At 43.3% G+C, this 25,681-nt stretch overlaps 1 protein-coding gene across 4 annotated transcripts in view; it reads right to left on the bottom strand.

Moving 5' to 3' along the window:
- Nucleotides 1-25,681, bottom strand: part of nt5dc1 (5'-nucleotidase domain containing 1) — a 568,661-nt gene that overhangs the window by 64,550 nt on the left and 478,430 nt on the right. For 2 of the 4 annotated variants that reach the window (XM_067984694.1, XM_067984697.1), the window contains exons 10-11: nt 8,614-8,778; nt 5,837-6,004 (exon numbers count right to left, since the gene is read on the bottom strand). The exons of 1 other annotated variant lie outside the window; for it this stretch is intronic. In XM_067984694.1, the coding sequence (XP_067840795.1) occupies nt 5,837-6,004; nt 8,614-8,778 (333 nt within the window). The remainder of the gene's footprint in view (nt 1-5,836; nt 6,005-8,613; nt 8,779-25,681) is intronic. One more of the 4 variants, XM_067984695.1, reaches the window with a different exon arrangement.

The raw sequence follows: 25,681 nt of genomic DNA, 5'->3' as shown, positions 1-25,681 counted from the left end.
TTCTAACAGGACCTATAACTTTAATGCAATGAGATCATTTGCTAGATTTCTGAACATTTTACTAGTATTGCACAATTAACAATAATTTAAACATTATCAATTAAAAAAACAATTAACCAGAAATTTAATATGGCACTTTTATGCATCAAATATATGAATATTTAAAAGTGATGGGTGTTAAAGTTGTGTGTTTTTCGTAGGGAATAGGAGTTCAGTGTAATATTATACAGTAGTCCACTGACAGGCCTTAAATTGTCAGCTCAGCATATGTGGGATTTTCCTTGTGGCACTGCTCAGCGGGAAACATATAAAGGTATTTAAAGAATGCCACCGAAAATAATGGAGACTTCAGCTGTTTTCATCTAAGTAGGGATAAAAGAAGTTAAACCCATAAAAGAAACCATTTGAATAAACTAAATGGGCCTCTCAAAGAAGTCCCTTTTGTTAACTCTCTGGAAAGTTTAAGAAACTGATCTGGAAGATGCTTATACTTCCTAATGAATGATATCAGTGGTATATACAATTGTTTTTCTTTGTAAATTTAAAAGGGCATTATCAATGATGTTTTGCAAATCATCCCATCACAAGTATAAACAGAAGAGGTTTAATGAAAATCAGTGATGTATTGACATCCTTGTGTTGCCAAGTAAAAGATGTTGCACATTTACTAATTTTCATGTTTATTTTAACCCTTAGTCTGCCAGCAGGTCCAGTGAAAAACATGTTTCCCTGGACTGCCTTTTGCTTAAGCTTTCAGCTGATGTACTGTGACACAGGAGCAAAAAGTAATAAAAGTTAGAAATTGACAAATAATAGTTACTTGGTGTCAGAAAAAAAACTTTGCTATTGGTATGTTACCCTAAACATCCAAAATAAACATCTAAAGCACTTTCGTTCACCTTGTTGTCTTTTTTCTTCCCCATTCGTTGGATGGGTTCAGAACATTGAGATGTAGCAATAGAAGTTCGTAGGCTAAATTTTCCAATTGGCATTAATTTAACACTGACGCTGACCTGTTTAAAATAAATGTATTAACCCTGATGTTACAATAATGCTGATCAGAAAATCTAGGCTGTAAGTACTAGCAGCTTTTGTGGTACTGTTAAGGACAACAGACTGACTGCCTGGCCACATTTATCTAATGTTGTAAGGCTGAACCCTGGCAGAGACCACAATGATCACATCCAGTTCTGGCAGGGACCACAATGATCACATCCAGTTCTGGCAGGGACCACACTGATCACATCTAATTCACTGGTCTGCATGACATTTTACTATACTGTCCAGGAGCAGAAGATGGATTTTTCCACAGTCTGCCAACCAAACAATGGTAGCACCCCATAAATTGCTCTCAAGTATTTTGTCGCTGCCAATCTTGGGCTAACTGGTCTATAATCCTTCAGTTCTCCACTATCATGTGTTTCTGCTGTAATATTGTATTATTGGGCAGAAATTGAGTTTGTAGAATATTGAAGATGCTGACTAGCAAGCAGGGCTGAGCTATCGTGAGACTGGCACTCTTCCAATGCTTTAAGCTAAGAAACCAAGAAATAGACTAAATACACCTCAAAAGAAAAACACACAGATCTAGCAGTGGGCAGTCACTTCTCTTGGGACGGATGCTCTCAGGTAACTTTGTACAGCAAAATTCTCGGTGTGGAGCTTTGCTTACTTCGTGCAAATTAGAGAATTGGGTAAGGAGGTCAATGCACCCTATTCGTAGCATTGCCAATTTTCCGATCATTCAGTTTCTATTACTTTTTTTGTTGTGATTCTTTTTATTCTCATTCTGTGATATTGTTCTGGACAATGATTTGGACTTTGCTTCTGAATCTACAATTGCATCCACTTCTGTCCATTGTAAGAAAAACTTAATTTCCATGACTGACATAATGTGCTGTCCTGAATGCTGTTGGCCACATCTTGGTATTCAACTTAGGCCTCATAAAGCTGCCAACGAAGCTACTGTAGGATGTTTCCATTGGATTAACATGCCTCTAAGCTATATACAGATATCAGAAAAGAGTTCAATTAGCTGAGACATGTCTCACAAATGTGGCAGACATTCTTTAGGGGATAAGTGGGGTAGAGGATCAGGAAATATTTGAAGAGTTAAGTAAATTCTTTTTATCACTTTGCAGAAATGAAAGTTGCTGCCAAATTCCAGTTCCTGTTTTTTTAGTTCTGGAATTTATAAAAAAAGATAAAGCATCTCTTTGAAGAAATCCAAGGAATTAAATTTAGACAAGGCACCTGCACATACCCTGGAGAAAATTATAGAAGGAATATGTAGGCATCTGGTTAATATTTCTAGGAGTTCCATAAACCCAGGATACAGGAGAACAGGAGGATAGAGAATGTTGTTCTGATGTTGAAATGGGTTAGGATAAAATCCATGATGGAGCAAATTTTACAGGGTCTGTGAAAGGAATGGGCTGATGGTCCAGATGGCTGTTCTTTGTTACATGCTTTCTTATGTTCTTATATCTTTCATACAGTTATTAAGAAATAACTCAATTACCTCAGTTAACAGCTACCTTTGTGGACATTAGAAGTATTTGTGTCATTACATGATGACATTCAATGATTGTATCATAATCACTACAGCCTTATCAACAACTGGTAATAATCAACTGCTAGTTATCAAGAATGAATATGATCAGGATAAATTATAATCCTTTGTCAGTGTAAGAATATTGGGAATAGGAACAAATTAACATCTTTTTCTTAATGCTATTAACCATCATGCTCTGCAAGCTGTGTTGCTTGGTTTGTTGAATAAGCTGCCTATTTTGCTGAATTGTAAAGTACTGACCTTTGAACAATGACTAAACTTTCACACCACATGGTGAGGTTGACAGCTATGTGGTAAAAAGAGGAACAATGTCCCAAAAAGTGGAACAACCAGTTAAAGATAGCAATAAGGACAGGACAATGACAGGTCAGCAAGATTAGTGCGGTCAAACAAACTGGCCATCTTGAAAAGCAACCTTGCAAAGGGTCGTGTGATTAGATGAGTAATGTTAAAACAAGTTGACCATCTTGAATTCTTTGAAAAACAACGTTGTTAGTCCATAAGGGTCTCTCCATATATGGTGGGAGGGGGCGGGGGGGGGGCTTTAAAAATCAAATGGGCGCTAAATAGGGCCGTGTAGCGCCCGTTGTTTCGGCGCTACATGGCCTCTCGAGGTACCAAGATGGCGTCTTGGCTGCGCACGCATGTTTCCAGCATGACGTGCTCCAGACGTCACCTTGGTATAGGAGTTAGCTCATGCACAAATACCAAACGCCGGAAGCATGTAAAGTAGGGAGAAAATGCGTACAATCAGTGAGCAACGATGATTTAAAGTGACAGATACCATTTTGGACCTTAACGCTCAACTCAACGCACAGTCTTAACCATGTACACCTGAAAGTGTCTTAGAGTGCCTGGAGGACCCCACACCAGTGTTATTTAAAGGGACCATGCAGGATTTACAGGTTAATGGCTGGATTATTGTTTCTGGCTGCTGGTGGAATAGGAAGCGTTTATTGAAGCTCCCTATATTTACTAAGAGTTCCTTGCATACATTTGAGAGTGGTTTGGCAGGTACTGCCTTACGGGTCGGAAAGTTACAACCGTGGTTAAACAACGTTCCTGGCAACCATGGGTGGTCTGCTAGGGCTCCCGCTGGGCATTGAGCATGACTGGGAGCATGCAGAGAGGACACACATAGCAGGTCAAGCTGTGAGGAGAGGGAGGAGGAGGAGGTGCAGGGCATTGAACGGGAGGCCGTATCCAATGAGGGCCTTCCGGGACCAATTCTTTTATCTCAACGTGACCAGGAGGATTGCATCCGATGGCTGAGGTTCACCAAGGAAGCCGTGACTGAGATCTGTCAACTCATGCGGCCACAACTGCAGCTTCACAGCATTGCCTGTGGCTGTGAAGGTAACCATGGCGCTGAATTTCGACGGCTCAGGATCATTTCAGGCCTCTGCTGGCGACATGTGCAACATCTCGCAGTATGTAGTGCACTGCTGCATAAGGGAGGTCACAGACGCACTGTACCACATGAGGAACAGGTTCATCACCTTCCCTCCTGACAAAGACAAGCAGAACGAGCGATGACGGGGTTCACTCGCATTACTGGCTTCCCCATGGTGCAGGGTGCCATTGACTGTACGCACATTGCCCTGCGTGCCCCATATACCAACTCAGCCGTCTTTATCAACCGAAAGGGCTTCCATCCCTCAACGTGCAGCTGGTGTGCGACCACATGCATCAAATCATGGAGGTCGATGCTCACTACCCTGGGAGCAGTCACGAAGCCTTCGTCATGTGGCAGTCCAACGTGTCAGCTATCTTTCACGCGACTTGGCAAGTCAAAGGCTGGCTACTGGGCGATAAGGGCTATCCCCTCACGCCATGGCTCATGACTCCGGTCAGGAACCCACACACACCTGCACAGTAGGCCTATAATGAGAGCCATGCTGCCATACGCAACATCGTGAAGCACACCATAGGCCTCCTCAAACAATGCTTCCACTGCCTGGATCGGTCTGGAGGAGCCCTGCAGTACTCCCTTGAGTGGGTGGGCAGATTCGTGGTAGTATACTGCATGCTGCACAACCTCGCCATCATGAGGGACCAGCCTTTGCCACCAATGATCATTGAAGACCCTGAGCCTGGAGGCGGAGGAGGAAGAGGGGGAGGAGCTGGAAGAGGAAGTGGAGAAAGACGCAAGGGTGCAACAGGGAACACATGCCTTGTCTGCAAGGGTTCTGCGTGCTTGCCTGATCCGTGCCCGCTATCAATAATGTCATCTACATTCCCCCAACACACCAACAGTCCTACTCTCCCCACCTTTCTACTCCAACAAGACAATCAAATCACCCCCCATTTGATTGCACATTAGTTTCTCCCTCAGCTCATCGCACAAATAAAAACCACCACTAAATGCAAAATCAAAGTCTCATTTATCAATAAATAAATGAAATTATGGAAACATAAAAGAACTATTCACCCTGGTGCATTCCCTTAGTGCCTTTTGTTCTTGTGCCTTTACCTATCCTAGTTTTCCCACGAGGTGCTTACCCAGTGGCTGGAGCATGGGTGGTGGGAGGCTACTGGCCTTCAATGGAGGAGCGTGCAGATTGCCTTGGAGGACGACCTCGAGCAGCTTTGGGCCGGGAGGGCCCGGCTTCAGACCGCACCATCGCAGCATGGGCTGCAGCAGTCTGGCCTGGCTGGCTGATAGGCAACAACAGGGGCACTGGCGGAGTGGCAGGGGTGGGAGCAGGAATGCTGTCATCCTGAGAGAGAACAGCAGGTCCAACTGCCATGGTGCCACTGCCACTCACACAGAGCGGCGCCTCAGCAATCCTGGTGATCAGCTGGAGAACGGATTGCTGTGACGCCCTGGAAACCCCGTTCAACAGTGGTCCCCAGAGTCACGATAGCAGCAGTCTGAGTTTCCATTGCAGCAGTCTGAGCAGCAACCGTAGCTTGCAGACCTTTGATCACATCAGTTTGTGCTGCAATGGAAGCCGTGACTTCGGCTATCGGATGCTGCATCATGGTGGGTTCCACAGGTGTGCTGATGGAGGTGACCACCCATTCCATGTTGGAAAGGATGGGCTCCAAGCTCTGTGCAAAGCCCTGTGCCAAGTTGGAGCTGGACTCCTCCATGCCCCTTTTCATTGTGAGCAGGCTTTCTGGCAGGCTTTCCAGTGCCCCAATCGTTTGGTGGTGCACGCCCATCAGTTGTCTTCTGTAGCCTGGCCCATCAAAGTCCTCATCTGACTCCTCTGCAGTAGAACTGGTGAGCGACCTCGCCCTCCGGCGAGCTGGTACCTGTAGTATTCGTTCCCCCCGCCCTGGCTCCTGTGCACGTGCAGATCCGTCCTCTAAACAACGCGCAGTGTCAGTCTCTGAGCTGGTGGATGTGAGTGTCAGATCGAGTGACGGTGTGGCTTCAGTGTCCCCCTCCTTCTCCTCCTCCTCGGACATGTTGTTGGGTATCTGCAATGACAAAGAGAAACAGGTTGAGTTGTGGAGCAGGGAGAGGAGCAAGCAAGCTGTGCATGCCAACAGCATCTGCAGCATGTGAGTCAGATTATGGGAGGAGGGTGATGTGGGAAATGAGAAGGAGCATTAGATTTCCAGAGACCCCCTTCACGGGACCTCCAGTGTGGCATGTTGTCACGGCTGCAGCGACGGCCCGCCCAATGACCCGAAGCACAGTCTCCTCTAGCGGGGTGAGGACGTGTTAGCGTCCCCGTCCACTCTCAGGTCCCCCCTGCTGTCGGCTGTTACGTGCCACCTTCTCCAGCAAGATAGAGAACAGTGCGTCAGTGAGTCTCCTGCAAGGTGTGTAGGTGATGTGCCTGTCATGGTCGAATAGCTGCCAGTGTGTGTGACCTGTGAGTGGTGGTTGTGTGGCCTGCAAGTGTGGTACTCTGTGCGGGTAAGATGCAGCATTGCGAATGGATGGGCAGTGTTTGTTGGTGGGTGGGTGACGAGGAGTGTGATGCGTGGAGCAGTGGTGGTTGGTAGGATGTGCCACTTGACACTTGCATTCACTCACCTTGACCACTTGTGTCAAATCATTGAACTTCTTTCAGCACTGCACCCACGTGTGCGGTGCCATGCTCCTGGCGTTCACTTCCTGGGCCACAGCCTGCCAATGCCTGTGGAGCTGCAGTCTGGAGGATCTCCTGCCACCCTGTGGGTACATGTAGGCCCTCCTTTCGTCCACCCCTTCCACCAGGGCCTCCAGTGCATCATCCGAGAAGCATGCAGCTCTCTCTCGCGTTGGTCCTGGCATCTTTGCGGCCATCTTTCCCTCCTCCTGTGCATGTCCCATTTAAAATGTGAACCTGCACCTTTAAGAGGTGCAGGCTGCCGATGACGTGCGCGGAGCACGCCCCATTTCCAACTTCCTCATTCTCCTTACCATGATATCTCCATGCAGCCTCTCAGCAGCACGAGTATCGCTGGTTGCACGGAGATATCACGATAAGTAGGAGGCAGCTCGAAATTCATGCGCAGCCTGCATACGGGCCATTGGGCGCGGGGTAATAGTGGATCACGCTACCCGCACCTGAAAATTGGCCCTATCGAATTTTTCCCCCAGTATCTTTTGAGCTCAGAGCAGAGGATCCAGAGAAGTACACCTAGCTGTCAGAAGGTGACCGAACTGTCAGAAAACACGAAATGACCACACCGCCAACTTAATTACAACTCCGCCCAGAGATCAAACGAAATAATATTGTTTAAATCTCTATTATTACTGGGTCTTTTAATATTGGGTACTTTTACATGTTTGATTTGACTATTAATAAATGAGACACTGATTACCATTTGGTGTCACGTCCGAGTATGTTACATCAGGGTGAGTGTTTTGACCTTGCTGTTTGCCTTATCAATAAAAATTAAGTAAAAAAGGAGAACTTGAACTTACAAAACATCTTTTTACGTACCTCTGAAACTTCTGTGTCTCACAGACAATAACTTACTTTTTGGAGTGCAATGTTTGTTTTCACGTAGGAAAATGCAACATACAGCAAGGCATCACAAACATCAATGAGATGACTGGCCAGCTACTCTAATTTTGATGATGTTGGTTGAGGGAAAAATATTGGCCAGAACTCGTTCCTCTTCTATGAATATTACCATGGGATCGCTAATGTCAACATACATCACAGGAACAGGCAGATGAGGCCTAATATCTAAGCCCAAGACAGCACCTCCAACAATGCGGTATTCCCTCAGAACCACAGGTTGATGCACAAATATCATTAAAATATGGATCATGCAAAAAGAGGATTTGCGTTTTTTAATATTCCTGTTACTGTGTTATGAAGGGAGCTGTTCAGCAGAAACTGGAAATAGTGCTCAAACTCATTTCAGTTCATACCTTTGATTTCTATCAGAGGCAGACTTTCGTCCTCTCCATCATGCCAGATTTGCACTTCAGGGATGAAGTCATAAACTATTAAAGTAAAGCTTCAATGGTGTACAGTTATCCACAAACAGCTAGTGTGTTACAGCCCTGTTCACTCTCCCAAGCGAATATATAATATTCAATTTGTTTTACTTTTTCAGAGTTTTCCAATTACATTTTATCACCATCTTCTGTTACTGCTATGAGCCAGATGGCCGCTGATTTTTTCAGTGCAGCTCTGGATCATGTGACAGGACGAAGGGGTGTTTCACAACATTATGACACTAGACCAGGGTTACAATAAAGACTGTTTGCAGGAGAGATAATTTGTTTTACAGAAAGATAATATTCCATACAAATGATTAAAACACAACCTTGCTTAAGAACAGCTTAGGATAAAGTTAATACACAACGGAATGTTTTTTTATGACAAAATGTGTAGGTTTTGCTTGGATTATTTTGCTATGATTATATCTTGTACAACATGACCAAAATAATTTACATTGTTTGTGTCAAAGCTTGTTTTAAGAGCTTGTTGTAGTAAAGTTAGTAGAATCACCATTAATGTCTGCTGCAATTGAGAATTGAATAAACACTGTACCTTTTATTATCTTCAGATGTGAACTACAAGCTCTTTTGGTTTATTTGTCCAAACTGATTATAATAAGGTGTTATGAACACTTACTTCATATTTTCCTTTCTTCTCTAACGGCTCAGAGTCCTTTCTGTCTGTCGTAGCTTGTTGGCTGGCTTCAACTTCTAGCTCTTCTAGCACTAGGACTGTTTCACAATTGTTGTAGCTGTGGGCAGGAAATATATCCGAGCGCATACTGTCACCAAAGTAAACGGCCTGTGGGTTAAATACCAGACATCACTCCAAGTTCTCTCAAGACTAAGACCAGACCAAAGGTTGAGGTCAAAGAAATTTATAAAATGTAAATATAGAGAGGAGAGAGAGGAAAATAAAAAGGCACATATTCTCAGATTACTGATCATGGCACACAGTCACCTTTGCTAATACAAACTTGGGTAGTTTTCAATGACTTGTCATAGAGGTGACCTATATGGCCAGTTCATTTTTGTTCTTGAATGATTTGTCTGCAGTCGTATATTAAGTTTTCTCAACATTTTTAATCTTCCTATATTCCAGCCAGATTTCAGTTAATATGCTGTTAATTATAAGTCAAAACATTGAATATCCACCAAATATTTGAACCCAGCACATTTATGAAGTGAACACATGGTTTTCTTATTTTCTTGTTACTGAGTGCAAATTAATTTAACTGGCATTGCAGTAAGATAGGGTAATTGGAAAAACTTTTCAGTACCTCTGAATTGTTGTTGTGGTGTTGGAAGTGGCAAAAGTAGAATGGCATTTCTTTTAGTTAGCACAAAAGCAAGCTTGTGATTACTTTATAAAGGTAACAGTTGGGTGTAGGCCCAATTATGGTAAAAAAAATAAAAGAAAAAGTTTTAAAAAAAGGACTTCTGCATTTTGAAACGATGAGTCCTAACTCAGCCAAACTAAGATAAAGAGCATTCACACCAAGGTACACACACACACAAAAATAATGTGGTAAAGGAAAATTGGAAATTGAATTGCCCCTTGGCTACTGTCGCAGCACACACCTTCTGGGACCCTAATGCATCATGGGAAAATCCAAACTGCCAATTCTCATTGCGGTTACAGCTGGCAGGAGGACTTGTGCCTTCCCTCTCACAAAATGTCAAATCATACTGAGAACTAAAGTTTATTTTTAGATTCCAAGACCCTGTGTTGAAGATATAACTCTGACCCAAAAGCAGTGATGGGTTTCTTAATTTGGTGCTTTCAGTGGTACAAGACTAAGTCTACCTAGTGCTTGGCATTTCACATGCTCTATTCATGGTGGTTTTAAAAAAGATATGAATACATGTTGGAATCATATTGGACGTGTTTACAAAATATAACTGAATATCTAAGGTGCTGCAGGGAACTGGACTGCATACGAAGGGCTTTTTTTTATTCGTTCATGGGATGTGGGCGTCCCTGGCAAGGCCAGCATTTATTGCCCATCCCTAATTGCCCTTGAGAAGGTGGTGGTGAGCCGCCTTCTTGAACCGCTGCAGTCTGTGACAGTGCAATCCACTTCAGTCCTGGAACCCATATTCCAACAGAGAAATCCATCAGCACACGTTGCCAGAAGGTTTGATACACCACTTTATAACTAGCAGCATTAAACAAGATATTTTTGTTCCATCAGTACTAACAAAATACAATACTTGTTATTGAAAACAATGTTATTTCTGTATCTATTACAACAACTTGCATTTATATAGCACCTATAAAGTAAGAAAATGTCCCAAGGCGCTTCACAGGAGCATAATCAGACAAAAATTAACACTGAGTCAAAGAAAGGGATATTAGGGTGACTAAAGATACAGATCAAGGATATGTTTTCATTATGGTTAATAAGGAAAATAAAGCATTCTTCATTGAGAACAGTGTTACCATGGACTATAGGTCCATGGGGTAGAGTTTCTGATTTGGGTGCAATCGGGAAATTGCACTGAAAATGCACTGGTTAGGGTGCAGTTCAAGTTTCTGATAAAATTAATTTATATATTCATAAATGTAAAATCTTCCATGAACCAGCGCAATCGGGCAGCGTAATAGAACATAATAGCTTCCTTTTTTCTCTTTCCATTAAAAAGTATTCTTTGATGCATTTAAGAGTGGTAACTTGGTGCAGTTTTATTAATACAGATGAAAATGGGTTTATCACCAAAAATAAGCATTTTTAATAAGTGTCCAGTCTTCCACCTGCGAGTAACCTGATTTAAAATCACCAAAAATGACTTTAAAAAACTGTACTGAACCATTTAATAGTTTCATTGGTGTACACTAAGCAGTTTCTTAGTAAATTAAATATTTTTTGATATGAAAAAACTTTCAAAACGTGCCTACTAACGCCTGTGCGCCGAAGAAAATGAGCACAAATTGAAGAGTCTTCCCGAAGCAGCACAATCGTCAGAATCTCGCAAATTCGACCTGGGGCATGACCAGTTTTGACTACTGAACGAACCAGTGTAAAAGATCCTGGAAGACACAAATGTAGGTGGTTTTGGGCCTAAGTCACTTACCTTTGAAATTCCTTGATCTTTTGCACTGGTTTGGCCAATTCTGCCCGGATTATGCTGATATTACTGGCGTAAACGAGTGGAAACTCTACCCCCACATGTTTACATTACTCTGATAAACCAAACTATGAATTCATATTTTTAGTTCACATATATTTCAGTGTTATAAGACTAAGCGGCACAGCACTATATTAAATGCAGATGTGGCAACAAATGCAGCATGTTTTCTGGCATTTATATCATTTATTTGGCACAGTGGTAGCACTCTCACCTCTAAGTCAGAAGATCGTGGGTTCCAGTCCCACTCCAGAGACTTGAACACCTAATCTAGGCTGACATTTCACTGCAATACTGAGGGAGTTCTGCACTTTCAGAAGTGCCATCTTTCAGATAAGACATTAAACTGAGGTCCCATCAGCCTTCTTACGTGGACATAAAAGATATCGTGGCACTATTCAAAGAAGAGCATTCGAGTTCTCCTCGTGTCATTTATGCCTCAACCAACAAAATGAAAAGCAGACTAACTGGTCATTTATCTCACTGCTGTTTGTGGGGAGTTGCTGTTTGAAAATTGGCTGCTGTGTTTCCGACATTACAACAGTGACTACACTTCAAAAGTACTTCATTAGCTGTGAAGCAGTTTGGGACATCCTGAGGTTGTGAAGGATGCCAAATATAAGCAGATTCTTTCTTTTATTTCTTGGAATTGCTTTCAGACATTAATGTACATGCATCGACCCCTGCACAGCTGTGCATAGTTACTCATTCTTCTCTTAGCGTTCTGTGACTCCTTGGGTTCTATTCTTTTTTGTTTATTCCTGTCTTTATCTTGACTATTTTCCCTCATTACAGTAATTCTGACTATTCATGCCTTTCTCTCCTCTCTACCAATGTAAAAAGTGGGCTTTTCTGAGAATAAATTGAAACCTTCAGTGTGTCACTGCAGCATTACTGTTTGAATTATATAGTATTACATAGAAATTACAACAGGGAAACAGGCTGTTTGATTCAATCAGTCCATGTTGGTATTTATCCTCCACATGAGCAGTAGTTCTAATCCCATAAGCCTACTCTGCTCCCATATCCCTTTATTCCTTCTCCTTCAATCCACTAGCTAACCTACTCTTAAATGTTGACATGTGCCAGGAATTTCCTGGGAGCTGCTCCCGCTTCTCCGCGCATAAATGGGTTTCTGCTGCACTTATGGCAAGGTTACATCAGCAGAGCAGGAGCAGCTCCGAGGAAATTCCAGGCCTAGGCCTCGGCTTCAATCACTAAATCAGGTAGTGCATTCCATAGCCTCACAACCCTCTGTGTAAAACAATTTCTCTTGCTCTCTGTCTTAAATCTCTTACATTTAACCTTATATCTATGTCCCCTTGTTTTAAACTCTTCAACCACTAGAAACAATCTGTTTCCATTTACTCTAGCCCATCCCTTCAGAACTTCAAACGCCTCTATTAAGTCACCCCTTAATCTCCTCTGTTCTAATCAAAACAGCCCCAATTTTTGAAGTCTTTTTTTGTATTTGTATTTCCTCATACGAGGCAGGATCCTAGTGAATCTGCTCTGTGCCCTCTCGATTGCCTCAACAGCCTTCCTGTATTGCGTGGAGCCAAAAACTGCATGCACTACTCCAACCGTGGTCTTACTAAGGTGTTGTACAGATTCACCATTATATCTTGGCTTTTATATTATATACCTCTTGTCATAAAACCCAGTATTTCATTAACTTTCTTTATGGCCTTATCGACTCGAAGTGCTGCTTTTAATATCATGTGAACCTAAATCCCTCTGCTCTTCCACATCACCCATTTTTCTTCCATTCAAAGCATAATTATTACTGCTTTTTAAACCAAAATGTACCACCTCACATTTACTGACATTAAATTCCATCAGCCATTTCTTTGCTCATTCCAGCATCTTATCAATATCCCCTTGGAGCTTCCTTTGGTTATCAGAAATATTTACTATGTCTCCTCTTTTAGCATCATCTGCAAATTTGGACACCACTCCCTTGAGCCCTATATCCAAGTCATTGAGCCACTATCCTATTCTGTCTATTGATAAATACTAGAGAGACAACCTTGGAGCTGTTGTCTTTGTGCCAGCAATGAGAGTTCTAGGTGCAGAGTCTTTTGCTTATAGATTCAATGGAGGAAATGATACTCACAGAAAACACACGATGATGCTAAGGCTGCGGGAAATCTCACCTTACAGTTGCTGAGCTCAGTCACAGGGTGATTAGCTCCCAGGTCTTCCCAACTTCGGCTACTATAGTCTCACTTTTACCCCTAAGCTAAAAGGCCATTACATCACCTCTCCTCCATGACCTTTACTCTTGGTTTACATGGGCTACCTTTAGCTCATCATTCCACAGATTTGGTATTAGTGGGTGAAAGTTACATAGTGGGTCACAGAACATAAAAAAGCTGTCTTGACTCCTTATATGTATAGAAAAAGTAAACACATAGATGTCAAACAGACAGATTTATCTACCAGAAGGTTAGAACTACGCAAAGAAAACAGCTAGCACCAGCAATGGAGGTCTTGAATGTCTGAGCTGATTTTTTGGGACATTTTCCAGAATGCTTTTGCCAGTAGATTCTCGAAAAGCTGTTTCTTTGCTACAAAATAGAGTCCTTAACATAAAATGGATTCTTTGATACAACCTTTCCCCTTTCCTGCTAGTGTCTATACACAAAAAAAAGGTTCCTGGGAACAGCCACTTTTTTAAATGAAAAACAGATTCTCTTCATGTTAAAAAAACTGGAGAAGCTTCCTCACTGATTTAGTGAGTTTATCCAGTAAACTAGCTGAGCCATACGGAGCAGAAGGTTTCAGGTGCCACAGTCTGCACTGAGTGATCTCAGCCAAGCGATAGGAGAAATCTAGAATTAGTTTCAGTATCCCTGGATGTTAGGGAGGGGATATTTGCCATGGGTTCCCACTCCTGTTTATTAGCTAATGGTTCCTGCTGTAAGTACCCACATGTGGGCAAAGAGGCGGGTTTTAAGCACGGTCTTAAAGGAGGAGATGGAGGTGGTGAGTACGGAGGGAATTCCAGAATGTGGCGGCTGAAGGCACAGCTGCCAATGATGGGGCAAAGGGAAGGAGAGATGGACAACAGTCCAGAGTTAGAGGATAGCAGAGGTCTGGGGCGGTGGGGCGTTGTAAGGCTGGAGGAAGTTATGGAGATAGGAGGGGCAAGGCCATGATGGATTTAAACATAAGGATGAGAATTTTACATTGGAGCTGTTGGAGGACCGTGAGCCAATGGACAGGAGTGATGAGTGAGTAGGTCTCGGTGTGGGATAGGATTCAAGCAGCAGAGTTTTGGATGAGGGTGCAGTGTGGAGTACAGGAGGTCAACTTTGGAATAGTCGAGTCTGGAGGTGACAAAAGCATGGATGGATGTTTTAGCAGCAGATGGGCTGAGGCGGGGCGGAGATGAGTGATGTTACGGAGGTGGAGGTAGGCGGTGTTTGTGATGTAGAGGATAAGGGAAGCTCAGCTCGAGGTTGAATAGGATGCTGAGGTTATGAACTGGTTTAGCTTGAGATAGTGGCCGGGGAGGGGGATGGAATCAGTGGTAAGAGTAAGGAGTTTGTGGTTTTCCCAATGTTTAACAGGAGGAAATTGCAACTCATGCAAGGCTGGATGTCAAACAAGCAGTCTGATAACACAGAGGCAGTTGGATAGTCGAAAGGCGTGATGGAGATGTAGAGCTTGGTGTCATGTGGAAGTTGATCCCATATCTTTGGACAATGTTGCTAAGGGTCAGCATGTAGACGAGGAAGAGGAAGGGGCCAAGGAAAGGAACATGGGAACAAGAGTAGGCCATTTAGCCTCTCGGGCCTGCTCCATCATTCAACGAGATCATGGCTGATCTGTGAGCTAACTCCATATACCCGCCTTAGCCCCATATCCCTTAATACCTTTGGTTAACAAATATCTATCAATCTCAGATTTTAAAATTAACAATTGAGCTAGCATCAACTGCCGTTTGCGGAAGTTCCAAACTTCTACCACCCTTTGCATGTAGAAGTGTTTCCTAAATTCACTCTTGAAAGTCCTGGCTCTAATTTTTAGACTATGTCCCCTAGCCCTAGACTCCCCAACCGGCGGAAATAGTTTCTCTCTATCTATCCTATCAGTTCCCCTTAATATCTTGAAAACTTCAATCAAATCACCCCTTAAACTTCTAAATTCCAGGGAATACAACCCTAATTTGTGATTTAACCCTTGGAGTCCAGGTATCATTCTAGTAAATCTACGCTGCTCTCCTTCCAAGGCTAATATATCTTTCCCAAGGTGCGGTGCCCAGAACTGAACACAGTGCTCCAGATGTGGTCAAACCAGGGTTTTGTATAGCTGTAGCATAGCTTCTACCCCCTTGTATTCTAGTCCTCTAGATAGAAAGGCCAGCATTCAATTAGCCTTTTTGATTATTTTCTGTACCTGTCCATGACATTTTAATGATCTATGTACATGGACCCCTAAGTCTCTTTGGACCACCATGTTTCAAGCTTTTCACCATTTAGAAAGTTCTCTGATCTATCCTTTTTAGGTCCAAAGTGGATGACCTCACACTTGCGTACACTGAAATCCATTTGCCACAGTTTTGCCCATTCACTTGCCTATTAAGATCTCTCTGTAATTTTATGCTTCCATCTACACTGCTTATAATTACCTATCTTTATGTTACCTGCAAATTTGAATATGATAGCTCTTTGGGGGCTCCATCGGTAACGGTGCAGCATGGGAAGAGAAGCTATTGCTGGAGTTGCTCTGGTTATGATTGGATAGGTAAGACTGGAACAAGTGAGTGCAGTCCAACTGAGCTGAATAACAGAGGAAGGGCATTGGAGGAGGATGGTGTGGTCAACTATTTCAAGGTTGAGGAGGATGAGGAGGGATAAAGCACCATGGTCACAGAGCATGTCATTTGTAACTTTGTTGTTGCAATGCTGTGGCAGGGGCTGAAACCTGATTAGAGAGATTCAACCATGGTGTTGCGGGAAAGGTGGGCATGGATTTGTGAGCCAACAAGACATTCAAGGACCTTGGAGATGAAAGGTGGTTGCAGATGGGGCAAGGGCACAGTGGGGGAAAGGATGGTTTTTTTTGAGGAAGGGGGTGATGGCAGCTGTTTTGAAATGAAGAGGGACACTATCTAAGGAGAAGAAACCATTTACAATGTTAGCTAGCATGAGGGCCATGAAAAGAAGTTGGATGGTCAACCAATTAATGGGAATGAGATCAAGGGAGCAGAGGTGGGTTTTGTGGACGAGATAAGCTTGCAGAGGGTATGAAGGGAGACAGGAGAGAAACTAGAGAAAGACATGGGTTCAGGGCAAGAGCAGAGGGAAACCTTGGTGGGTAAGATGAATGGACGGCAGCAGCAGGGGCAGCTTTAGCTGATTCTCAATCTTAGTGACCAGTCCCTGTTCTCGTAATTGTTGTTGGAGGTGAGAGTGGAGGGGGTAGGGGAGAGAGGTTTAAGGTGATGGTTCGTAGTAGAGAAAAGTATTTGGGGATTATCTTTGCTCTCCAGGATGATTCTGGAGTAATGGGTATTTTGGCAGAGAAGAGTGAGGCCTAATAATACTTGATGTGGTCCAGCCAAATCTGGTGATGGATGCCCGCACCAGTTGTACACCAGATACACTCAGGTCTGCACCCCTTAGACCCAAGGGAGTGAACATGGAGGCGATATCAGGGGTAACAACCAGGATGGGAGAGGAGACAAGAGCATCAAAGGAAGAGGGGAGGAAGTGTTCGAGCAGATTGACAGCTCTAGAAGTATTGTGGAGAATACTATGAATACTACTTGTGGAAGGCGAAAGGTTAGGCAGTTAAGAGTTTGAAAGTAGAGTTGCAAGTGACTTGGACGAGTTCTTTCCAGGGGAAGACACAGAAGGAAGTGAGGTTGGAGGGGGTAGGAGGATGTGGGTGGTGAGAGGTAAAAGGAAGTATTCAGAGAAGGCTTTGTCTGTGACCAAGACAATGGGAGTAGAGGGTTTGGGAAATGACAAGGTTGAGGGGTGGCTGTGAATATGGGTGGGAAAGTTTATATGGATAGAGAGGTTCCCATACCCAAATAAATTAATGAATCAGGACAGGGGTACTTTTAAACCTGGGGAACTCTCTTTAATTCTTTTCACCTTAATCCAAACTGAAGTTGAGACTATAGAATAATCTTAAGAATGTAATACAAGTTCATGGTATAAATGTATTACACCATAAAAGTTGAAATTTCAATTGAGGTACCCTCAGTTTGTTCAATCACCATCATCACTTGTTGGAGACTCTATAAATTATTCCTAATTTTACCTCCAGCTCAGACTTGGCTCTTTTCCAACATTTTTTCCACGATACTGTGGCACCACATTATGATTGCTAACAGTAAAGATATCTTATAATTAAAAGAAAAGACTTACATTTATATTGCGACTTTCACGATCTCAGGATGCCCCAAAGCGTTTTACAGCCAATTAAATACTTTTTGAAATGTAGTCACTGTTGCAATGTAGGAAACACGGCAGCCAATTTGCACACAGCAAGCTCCCACATACAGCAATGAGATAATGACCAGATAATCTGTTTTAGCAATGTTGGTTGAGGGATAAATGTAGGCCAGCACATTTAGAAAAAATTGTACAGCTTACACATGTTCTCTCACAACAAACTAATTTGAAGTCAGGGGAAAAAACAGAAAAAATATTTTTGGAACGGATAAGTATTATTTATGAGCAGGTATATAAATGGGTTTAGTTCATGTAGGTTGAGATAGTTTCAGTTCCATTTGTAAGTAGGCTGAATCTGTCAAATGAATATTTCAAATGTTGAACTTCATATATCATTCTATATATTGTGGTATGCAGTATAGGATATATTTTCTACAAGTAAATAAAATACTTGAAGCCACAAAATTGGCTGAATTTAATTTAAAAGTAGTTCAAATCTGTTCACTTTATATTCATGATATAACGTAAAAATGTTTTTATACCATGGTCTGTATTATTCAGCACTGATGAGGTAATATCCATCTTGAATGTTTTTTATGGAATTATTTTCATTTCTGATATGAGCAATCCAGCTCTTTTTAACAGAAAGCAGCTGTTTCTCTTTACATTCCCTTGGCCACTAAACTACGCACAATAAAGACACGAGAATGAAATTAATTAATGAAAGCAATTTTTGCAATCACATCCAAGAAAACTACTACCAAATGGATAAAGATGGCAGAAATTACACGTCACCTGAAAGAGGTCGCCAGGGCAACCTGCTGACGTTGCATGCTCCGCAATGTTACATTGCCACGACATGGCACCTCATGTGCAAACACATAAGGGGGCGCTTTCTGACTGGCTGTATCCTTTTGACCGATAACATTAGGAGGTGCAGTTAATGGGAAATTGGGTATCCGTGGGTACCATCTAGATCCATTTAAAGCCCAACAATTGCAATTCTGCAGGTGGGCTTTATACCTGTGCTGATCATTCCTCCCCGTTTTAAGTGTAAGGCTTATTGTGTATGCATGGAACATGACAATGAAGTTGATTCTGGTGAATTTCCCAATATTTGGGCTGAAGTGTTTGCAAGCACTGCCTAAGTTAGTTTGTAAGGAATCTTACAACACCAGGTTATAGTCCAACAGTTTTATTTGAAAATCACAAGCTTTCGGAGCTTTCCTCCTTCGTCAGGTGTGTGAAGGACAAAGGAGGAAGGCTCCGAAAGCTTGTGATTTTCAAATAAAACTGTTGGACTATAACCTGGTGTTGTAAGATTCCTTACATTTGTCCACCCTAGTCCATCACCGGCATCTCCACATCATAAGTTAGTTTGACTGACAAGCTGCCTATTAGTTAAACGCGGAAGTACGGTGACTGGGTGGGATATTGATGATTGGTTGTATGAAACTTGTACCTGTATTTGAATTGTTTGATTGTACTGAATCTGTGTTTTGAGTGAATTTAAGTAGTTTGTACAAGCTGGGGACAGTCGAATTGCATGAGGCCAGAAGGTTGAGAAGGCAGCTGAGCTGGGCACAGAAGTGCAGCAGCTTGACGGTATTTTCCATTTGAATCCGTTTGGTATGGCTGGACAGTGGAAACCAGTGGTGTACTGAATTTGCACGATGTGCGAGTTTCTGGAGATGATGAGTCCCACCACAACGAAATGTGCAATAAGGTGTCTCCAGGTGAACTTATTTGAGCTGAACATTGCTGAGCTTGAGAAAAGTTGGAGACACACCGCACTATACACGAGGAGGAAATGTTCCTGAAAAACACACTATAAGAGGTGGTCACCCCACAGCTGGAGAAAAATAATGGGGTAGAGGAAGGGAAGTAGATGACCATCGTCCGGAGAGGGGAGGAGGACTCGGGTGGAGGTACTGGAGATTCCTGGAGAAGTTGCCTGATAGGTGCTGTGTGACGCAAGAATGGTGACACAAGGGCTCAAAATCATTAGCAATGTCACTGCTCTATGGAGCAAGTAGTTTTGGAAGAAGAAATAATAGTGTTGAGAAAAGGTAAGTAGTAGTTAGAGGGGATTCTATCATTAGAAGTTGAATAGCCTTTATTGCAGCCACGACTGGGAGTCTTGAATGATTTGTTGCCTCCCAACACCAGGCTAAGGGACATAATGGAATACATGGAGAAGATTCTGAAAGGGGAAGGTGTGCATCCTGAAGTTGTGGTCAACATTGGAACCAATGAAAAAGGGAAGAGCACGATGGAGATCTTGCAAAGAGAGTTTGAGGAGTTAGGTATTAGATTAATGAGCACGACCTCTAGTATAGCATTATTCCCAGTGCCATTTGCTAGGCCAGTTAGGGAGAAGGAGATTAGACACAACAATGCATGGTTTGACAGATGGTACAGAAAATCACGATCGATGGGATGGGAGTCATCGAAACTGACTGGCACACGTATCCTTGCAGAGAGGGTAAATAGAGCAGTGGGGCAAGATTTAAACTAATAGGGCAGAAGGGAGGGGAAATCTTAAAGCATATGGGAGAGGGGCTAAAAATAAGTATAGTGAAAGGGCAAAGCAATCTAAAGTGGTAAGCTAGGGGTGAAGGAGGATATGGAGAGATCTACTTTAAGACAGATAGGAGGGAGATTAAGGATATGGATAGTGAAGGAAAGAATAAGAAAAAAATAGAAGGGAACAGGGTAATGAAGAAGATGAATGTGCTAGGGTTGCAGTATGTGAATAGGCAAAGAATTAGAAATAAAGTCAGGGAACTAAAGGCACTAATAAGAACGAAGGGACAAATTTTCAGGAGGGATAGAAAAGGGTAAAAGAGAGCAGCGGTGGCCTTATCAATTAAAGAACAGGTGTGGAAAACCCTGGCCTGGCCAAGTTACTGTAAGTGTGGTGGACTAGGTGCCAGTGCCGAACACCAGAGTACCTAGGGTCAGGGGAGGATACTTCATTTGAATGGAAGTGGCGAATGGCAGTGCCACTGCCACTATGTGTGTATCTTGGGCACTTGCCAGATGAAGGGGAGGGGTTGGGAAAAGTGGCACCAGGAAACTGCTCAGTGGTGCCATCCGACAGGAAAAAATGTAAAAATATGCCCCTTCTTACAGAGGTTGAAAAGAAAGAAGGATGGTTCTATTTTCATAGGGGCCCAGGACACGATCGAGGCCTGGACCCCCAGGTGGGCTCCATTTCTGCTGCTCAAATGATATGGATGCTGAGCTCATCCCTATGTCTGAAGTCTCTGGGTGTTAGAGAGATCAGGGCTAAGCAAATTCCAGGTGTGGGAATTCCTTCTCCTGGCCCTGTCCCCTTTACTATCATTGGCCTTGTTTGGGGCAGATGGAGGTTCTGCCCCAAACAGGCCCCAGTGCAAACTCACAGCCTGGGCTAAGACAGGGTAGGCGCTAAATTGGGCCATGTAGCGCCCGTTGTTTTGGTGCTTCGCGGCCTGGATTTACAGGTTAGTGGCTGGATTATTGCTTCTGGTTGCCGAGACATTTGTAATTGCTTTTGGAGGACTTCTATACTTGAATACTAGGACTAGTGGACATAGCCTATTTGGAGCCAGGACGTGCAGGAGTGAAGTTAGGAAATGCTTCTAGGCACAAAGGGTGGGAGAAGTTTGGAACGCTCTTCTGCAAACTGCAGTTGATGCTAGCTCAATTGTGAATTCTAAATCTGAGATTGCTAAGGCGGGTATATAGATTTACGCCACAGATCCACCATGATCTCATTGAATGGCGGAACATGCTTGAGGGGCTAAATGCCACTGCCACTTGCTGCCTCCTGATATGCGCCAGGATGTGTGTCTGGGTGTTGTACCTGTCATGGTTGAATATTTGCCAGTGTGAGTGGCTTGTGAGTTGTGGGTGGGCGGCTTGCAAGAGTGGTAATTTGTAAGGGTGAGAAGAAGCATCTGTTTGGAAGAGTTGAGTACGGCATTGACTTCGTCCCCCGCTGCCTCCCACTGCCTTTTGGGTATATGTCTGGAGGGCTTCTTGCTGTCCCCCCCCACCCACCGCAGATATAGGATGCCCCTCCTTCTGTCCACCTCTTGCACCAAGATCTCTAGTGCATCAGCAGAGAACCTTGGTGCACGCACTCTCGCAGGCCAACTCAGATTGGCAGATTGGTGAGATCTGGCATGCAGATTGGAAGATATGGGATTTAGTAATGCGCAACCTTTATTCAATGTTTTGATATAACTCATCAGTTTGTAAACACAGGGACAGGACCTACATCTGTGTTTTACATGTGTGATGTCTGATCTCCGTTCAGATAGCAGACTGTTAATTTCAGCAAATAACAGGTACCAGCGACCTTTAAGAAATTTTTAAGAGACAGCCTGCCTTTAAGAGATTGGAGCTTCCCTGCTGGTAGAAAGTGCAAATTGCATGGAATGCACATCGAATGCTAATTTCCAATGCAAATTGCAGGCAAGTCCTCAGACCTGACGAAAGTCTCGTCCTGCCTGCGCAGGGGCCATTGGGCACAGGGTAATAGCGGATTGTGCTACCCCCGCCCAAAAACAGGCCCTATCCAATTTTTTTCCCCCCAGTGTATCTGGGTCCTAGCCACTTTCCTTGTGGGCAATCTGCAACCCCCAACTCACTTAGGCCAGGCGTATCACTGACCCTACTGAAACCCAGGGCCATAATTTCACCCATAGAAAGGAAAGTTATTGAACAATAGTGGTGCTCAGACAGAGTCTATCTGGGTTAAGTTAAAAAAAAAATCAGTATTCTGTTAACATTTTGGAAGTACATTATAAACCATTTCAAACCGAACGGGCGTCCAGTGCAGCTCGAAGGCTCTGGGCCGATGCAAGACTGGCCCAGAAGAAGACCCAGCAGGTCAGGTAAAAGGTAGGTCTGGGGTGGGCGGGGTTGTGATTGCAGGAGGGGGAGGAGCCTGGGGTGGCAGTGACCCACATTATTCTTGCAGAGCCCAAAGGTGCACTCTACTCGTGCTGAGCCCCACAAATATAATCAAAACACTTACCTTATCGGGCCTCTTCATTGTGCCCATCAGATTTTACTAAGCAAAGCATCCACGGCACACACTCCGCCCAGTAGGGCCGTTTAAAATTGCACCGGGGTCCAACGAATGTCTTTGGACCCTGATTTGCATGGATTGATGAGGCTCCTGCCTTAGGTGACATACATCAGGATTCAGGTGAGTGCCTCAGCCGCCCATGAAAACAACGGAGGCAATATAGTGATGGGTGGGAAGCAAGTGAGAATGACCGCCTCGATTTTAATCCCACTACCAGGCAGAGGGAGTTAAAAATCCTCTTCAATGGCACCACCATTGCCGAGTCTCCCACCATCAACAGCCTGGGGATCACCATTGACCAGAAATTGAATTGGACCAGCCATATGAACACCGTAGCTACAAGAGCTGGACAGAGGCTGGGTACTCTGCGACGACTGGTTCAAATCCTGACCCTTCAAAACCTCTCCACTATCTACAAGGCTCAAATCCGGAGTGTGAAGGAATACTCACCACTCGCCTGAATGGGTGCATCTACAAGAATACTCAACACCATTCAGGACAGAGCAGTTCACTTGACTGGTGTTTCTGCCATTGGACTCAATATCCATCCCCTCCTTCACTGGTGCACTGTGCCTGCAGCATGTCACAATCTGCAGGATTCACTGCAGCAACTCACTAAGGTTACTTCGACAGCACCTCCCTCCCCTACGACTTCTACCACCAAGAAGAACAAAAGCAGCAATGTTGTGGGAACACCATAATCACAATGTTCCTCTCCAAGTCATGCACAAATCTGGAAATACCTACCTAACACCACTGTAAAAGCACCATCACAAGGGCTGCAGCGGTTTAAGGAGAACACCCCACCTTCTCAGGATCGAGCAATTATGTGCTCATGTCACCCACATCTGAAGAACAATATATATATTTTTTTTAAATCTCAGTTCTCACGATATGCTGCAGTCCCAATGTAACAGCTGTTTCATTATCAGCTGGACCACACTAAAATAAAAATACTCAATTGGAGGAGGGCCAATTTCAGTGGGATGAGAACAGATACATTGGAATCAAAGATTGGCAGGCAAAATTGTAATTGAACAATGGGCGGCCTTTATGGAGGAGATGGTTCAGGTACAGTCTAGGTACATTCCCACAAGGGGGAAAGGTAGAGCAACTAAAGCCAGAGCTCTCTGGATGACAAAAGAAGATAGTGTGTAAGAAGAAACAGAAAAAAGGAGCGTATGATAGATTGATAACACGAGTGAGAACCAGGCTGAATATAGAAAATTCAGAGCAGAAGTGAAAAAGGAAATAAGAGAGGCAAAGAGAGAGTATGAGAATAGACAAGCAGCCAACATAAATGAGAATCCAAAAGTCTTCTACAGGCTGTGGACAGTAAACGGTTCATAAGAGGAGGGGTGGGGCCGATTAGAGATCAAAAAGGAGAAACAATATAATCTAAAAGGCATAATTCTAAAAGGGTACAGGAACAGAGAGGTCTGGGGGTATATGTACACAAATCATTGAAGGTGGCAGGGCAGGTTGAGAAAGTGGTTAAAAAAGCATACGGGATCCTGGGCTTTATGAATAGAGGCATAGAGTACAAAAGCAAGGAAGTCATGATGAACCTTTATAAAACACTGGTTCGGCCACAACTGCAGTATTGTGTCCAGTTCTGGGCACCACACTTTAGGAAAGATGTGAAGGCCTTAGACAGGGTGCAGAAGAGATTGACTAGAATGAGGGACTTTAGTTACGTGGATATACTGGAGAAGCTGGGGTTGTTCTCCTTGGAACAGAGAAGATTGAGAGGAGATTTGATAGAGGTATTCAAAATCATGAAATGTTTAGACAGAGTAGAAAAGAGAAACTGTTCCCATTGGTGGAAGGGTCAAGAACCAGAGGACATAGATTTAAGGTGACTGGCAAAAGAACCAAACGTGACATGAGGAAAAACTTTTTTACACAGTGAGCGGTTAGGATCTGGATCGCACTGCCTTGGGGGGTGGGGGTGGTGGAGGCAGATTCAATCATGGTCTTCAAAAGGGAACTGGATAAGTACTTGAAAGGAAAAAATTTGCAGGGTTTCAGGGATAGGGCGGGGGAGTGGAACTAGCTTGATTGCTCTTGCATAGAGCCGGCATGGACTTGATGGGCTGAATGGCCTCCTTCCATGCTGTAACTTTTTTATGATTCTATTATTCTACTGTGGGATTCATACTGTGGTGATGGCGACTTTTCGCTGCAACACAAACATTTCTGGCTACAAAATGAAGTTTTCAGAACCAGTACATCCTTTTAAATATTTGTTTACTGAGGGCAGGTCAAATCTTAGTCTGAGCAGGCATCTTACCAAAAACTTTACTCACTAAAATGGTCTACTTCAATTTGAAGTAAACAAAGAAGTTTAGTGTTGCTTTATCTCTGATAATTGTACTGATTGGTTTACAAAGCTTGGGTAAGTATTCAGTCTAAGGACTGATAATATTCAGTTCCTTTAGTAATAGCACAGCTAAGAATATGATCAAGAATATGATTTACCTACATTTATTTTAAGCTATTGCTAGCAGACATCCTCAAACAGGCATCAAATGGGGATTTCTGGAACTATTTTTCAATTTGTTGCAATTCTGTGTTTATAGTTGAGGGTACCCAAGTATGCCAAATGTAGCCAATATCATGAAACCATTAATGGCTTCATACTATTCTATTCTTTTCAACTCTAATATTGCCATTATACTTGCCTTACAACAAGAATCTCAATAGTTGATGTAGACATATTGGATCGTCACCCTTATGCCATTTTCCTCATGATCAAGAGCCACATGTGTAAGTTTCCCTCTTCTCCCTCCAATTACCTTGTCAACTACCCAACCAACAAAAAAACATTCTACTGAGATTGGAGCAACCAAACAACTCATTGGAGCATCCTAGTCTCAGAGTTGGCACGATTGGATCTAGGGATTTAAACCTCCCTTGGAATCCCCAGCTGATTTAGCAACAATTTGTGCTTTCAGTCTTCAATCTCATAAAATTTGCCTTCCTTTAGAAGGTTTTCATACATTAAATATACAATAAAGATTCCAAAATGCTGGAAAAACCTTTCCGAACAGTTACCATCACAGTTTTGTGTGCCACTG

The sequence above is a fragment of the Heptranchias perlo genome, chromosome 5 (genome assembly GCF_035084215.1).
Source record: "Heptranchias perlo isolate sHepPer1 chromosome 5, sHepPer1.hap1, whole genome shotgun sequence".
Taxonomy (NCBI): Eukaryota; Metazoa; Chordata; class Chondrichthyes; order Hexanchiformes; family Hexanchidae; genus Heptranchias; species Heptranchias perlo.
The sequence above is the reverse complement of the archived record's forward strand: the minus strand, read 5'-3'. Positions and strand labels throughout refer to the sequence as shown.